General features: G+C 50.3%; 1 protein-coding gene across 5 annotated transcripts in view; it reads right to left on the reverse strand.

Moving 5' to 3' along the window:
- Positions 1 to 2923: 2923 nt before the first annotated feature.
- Positions 2924 to 3927, reverse strand: part of LOC119336701 (phytoene synthase 1, chloroplastic-like) — a 4460-nt gene continuing 3456 nt past the window's right edge. For 3 of the 5 annotated variants that reach the window (XM_037608773.1, XM_037608771.1, XM_037608770.1), the window contains exon 7: positions 3688 to 3861. In XM_037608773.1, coding sequence (XP_037464670.1) covers positions 3688 to 3861 — 174 coding nt within the window. Of the gene's footprint in view, positions 3268 to 3328; positions 3862 to 3927 lie in introns of those variants that run through there. The other 2 variants (XR_005162730.1, XM_037608772.1) reach the window with 2 other exon arrangements.

The raw sequence follows: 3927 nt of genomic DNA on the forward strand, positions 1-3927 counted from the left end.
CGAGGCATGAGCTCATACAGGCACACACCAACGGCTAGCCTCATATCGAGGTCAATCTAAGGCTCGACCAAAACCCGGTCTGACATATTTTTTTTTAACTGTCCGTGCTGGTTTCAGAGCCATCAGGTAGCTAGCTAGAGTAGGATTCCAACTAGCGGCCGCCTCGGGTTAACTTTGCTTGTCCTTACTACTGTACTATATATACATCTAAACACACCGTGAAAATTGGAAAGCAGTACACAAAGCACCAAGGCTAGCTAGCAATTAGCCAGCTTGGGCTTAGCTTCTGGCCGGTTACCCGTCGTGTACATACGTACGCTTCGTCGCCATTGCCGCACGTACTCGTCAGATTGGGCCAACAGCAGCTGCCAAGCTCGGAAGTGAAATACCTAGCTAGCGGCCACCATGGCACCAGGACCGCTGCCGGAGTATCATTTCAGAAAAAAAGGACCGCCGCCGGCCCTCCCGGACGAGCTCGTAGGAGAGATCCTGCTCCGCATCCCGCCCGACGACCCCGCCAGCCTCCTCCGTGCCTCCCTCGTCTGCAAGTCCTGGAGCGAGGCCGTCTCCCAACGCTGGTTCCGGCGCAGCTTTCACGATCTCCATCCATCGCCCACCGTGCTCGGGGTTCTTCATGACTGGCACGATGAGGCCATCCCTACCTTCATTCCGGCCACCGCGTCGCCGTTCGCCCTCGCCACCCCCGACCGCTTGCTCTGGCAGGCCGTCGACTGCCGCCACGGCCGTGCCCTCTTCCTCTCCAAGGGTCGTACAGAAGAATTCATCGTTTGGGAGCCAATCACGGGTGCCCAGCACCGCGTAGCTGTGCCCTTGGCCTTCCAGTTCGGCCACACCACGGCAGCTGTGTTCTGCGCAGCGGACGGGTGCAACCACCATGAATGCCACGGGAGTCCCTTCCGGGTGGTCTTCATTTCCTCCATCTATGACAAAGACGCTGACGACGACCCATTTACCACGTCGGTGTGCGTCTACTCGTCTGAGGCTGCAGCCTGGGGAGAGCCGACCTTAATGCACCACGAATTCATCGTGGACTTCACATATTATTCCAGCGTGCTTGTTGGGAGGTCTTTCCTGTACTTCATGACAAGTGGTGGGTTTATCCTGGAGTATGACTTGGCAAGACATGGGCTGACTTGGTTCGACACACCAGACTCTTGCTACTCTAAGGGTTGGCCCACTTGCAACCTCATGCTGGCGGAGGAAGGTGGACTGGGACTCGTCGAAGAATTAGACCCGCATCTGCAATTGTGGTCATGGGAGGTGACGGATGCCCGATGGGTACCGGGCCGAATCATCTACCTGGAAAGTTCCTCCCTAAACGGTGCTCCAGTGAGTGCATCATGTCCGGCGCATGTGCTGGGCTTTGCCGAGGGAGCAAACACCATTTTCGTGACCATGGCTGCTGGCCTCTTCGCAGTCCAAGTACAATCAGGGAAGGCGACCAGGGTGTGTGATGATCATGGATACGGTAAGCTGATTCCGATCGTCGGCCTTTACACTCCTATGCCCCGAGGTGAGCACATCAGAAAATTGTCGGCTTCGAGTGGTCAGCTCTCCATCAATGGAAACTTCCCTGAGGGAGGTTAGGTTTGGGTATTTAGCTTGTGCCCATGGGATGGTTGATCCAGCTTGAAATGCACCACTACCACCTGTCAAAGACAATTCATGTTCTGCATACATCATACGCCTCCAAGGACTAGCTATCAGACATGTGTGCATGAGTTAATTTGGAAGTGTGAGGCACGGGGGGCATATAGGCCCAGGGCGGGGATTTTTTTCTATGTTTCAACAGATTTGTATAAGGGTAGTGGAAAAAGATTGTCGGCGTGGACCTTTCAAGCTTTTTTTTTTTTTGCAGGGATGGACCTTTCAAGCTGTACTCTCATATATAATAATAAGACATATGACCAGGCCTTGTACACAATTTAAATCCCTAGATTCCCTTTTGTGGATATTGGAACTTGTTAAGCAATTATTTTTCTTATGTCGGCATAGAACTTTCAGGCTTGTAACATAAAAGGAGATATATGGCCAGGCGTTGTCCACCATTTTAATCTGTGTAGGTTCCCCTTAAATTTTAGAACCACGATTTGGCATCGTTAGGTTGAAACAACGTATTAAACGTTTCCATGAAGTTTATGTTTACCTTTTTTGTTAGGTTTGTGTGGCCATCACGACATCATGCCAACGGCGAACGAAGCATTGTACAAAATAAACATTTCATGATTCTTTGATCTTGTGTGGATGCCACATTCTATCTTTATATAGTCGTTCTTCTGGCTTCTATTTCCATGTGTTTGCTGTTCTTTCTGGTTTGGCAGCTTACCTTGCGACGGTTGCAACCAAAGATTTTATGTTCCCACTCCTTGAGGTGGGAGGAACATGAGGTTCTTTGAAAGCCTCGGAAGAGGTGTATTTGACAAATTTAGGTTCTCACTCTTTTGATGAAGGCGCTGGCTACGACCTATATGCCCACGTCGGCATGCGTCTACTCATCCGACACTGGCGCCTGGGGCCAGCCGACCTTAATGCGCGACAGATTCCTCATGGACTTCGAATACTTTTCGAGCGTGCTTGTTGGGAGGTCTTTCTTGTATTTCATGTCATGTGGTGGGTTGATCCTGGAGTATGACCTGGCAAGGCATGGACTGACTTGGTTCGACACACCAGACTCTTGCCACTCTAAGGGTGAACCCACTTGCAACCTGATGCTGGCGGAGGACGGTGGACTAGGACTCGTCGAAGAAATGGATCCGCATCTGCAATTGTGGTCATGGGAGGTGAAGGATGCCCGATGGGTGCCGGGCCGAATCATCTACCTGGAAAGTTTGTCCCTAGTAAATGGTGCCCCAGTGGGTGCAAAATGTCCGGTGCATGTGTTGGGCTTTGCCGAGGGAGCAAATGTCATTTTTGTGACCACAGCTGCAGGCCTCTTCGCAATCCAAGTACAATCAGGGCAGGCGACCAGGGTGTGCGATGATCATGGATATGGTAAGCTGATTCTGATCATCGGCCTTTACACTCCTATGCCCCGAGGCGAGCGCTTGCCGGCTTCAGGTTGTTAGCTCTCCTTCAATGGCAACTTCCCCGAGGGAGGTTAGCTTTGGAAGTTGCTGTTGAGTTGTAATAAGGTGACTGTCCTGTAGTACATGTAACGTGTGTTTCCGTTGTAACTGTAGAACCTAGTCTTGAGGACTGCTAGCTAGCTAGTCCTAAGGAACCTCCTTGATCTATGTCCCATCGCCCCTGTATTCATTGAATGTTCCCCATGAGCGCTATGTCCTTCTAAAGTTTAGAAACAGCGTCATATTTTCTCAGTTTTGCATTCCAAACTATATTGTTCGAATATATACGCTTACAGAATAACATACCTGTTTCCTTAGTTCAGGACCGACAACGAGTATATATATACATCTTGTTCTGTGTTCAAATGTACATGCAAACATTTGGTCTCCATCTCGGTTGGCTGCAGTGTTCTTCTCCCTTCCTTCCCCGGCCCTTCATGTCATGCATACAACATTCATCGCTGAGGAATGTACTGACTGATTCGCCGCATTGACTATCCAACTGACCAGATGAAGAGCTCGAAGGCAGATGTCGCGACACCGCCCTGCTTCTTTCTATCTAGCCTAACCTGACCATCTTCATCTTGCTTTGTTGTTTCTTCTAGGTCTGGTTATTTCTCAGTGAATACGGTAAGAGCAGCGATCTCCCGTACGCGACAGGGAGCGCCAGCACCTTCTTCGCCTTCCCAACATAGGCCCTCCTGGTGAAGTTGTTGTAGTCGTTCGCTTCGATCTCGTCGAGGATCTGCCGGTATAGCAACAGAGAGGCCCAAACCTGCAATGCAATGCAAAACCATATTATCACTCTACTGATACTTCTTCCATTTGAGCCCCTAATTTT

The sequence above is a fragment of the Triticum dicoccoides genome, chromosome 7B (genome assembly GCF_002162155.2).
Source record: "Triticum dicoccoides isolate Atlit2015 ecotype Zavitan chromosome 7B, WEW_v2.0, whole genome shotgun sequence".
In the NCBI taxonomy this organism is placed as follows: domain Eukaryota; kingdom Viridiplantae; phylum Streptophyta; class Magnoliopsida; order Poales; family Poaceae; genus Triticum; species Triticum dicoccoides.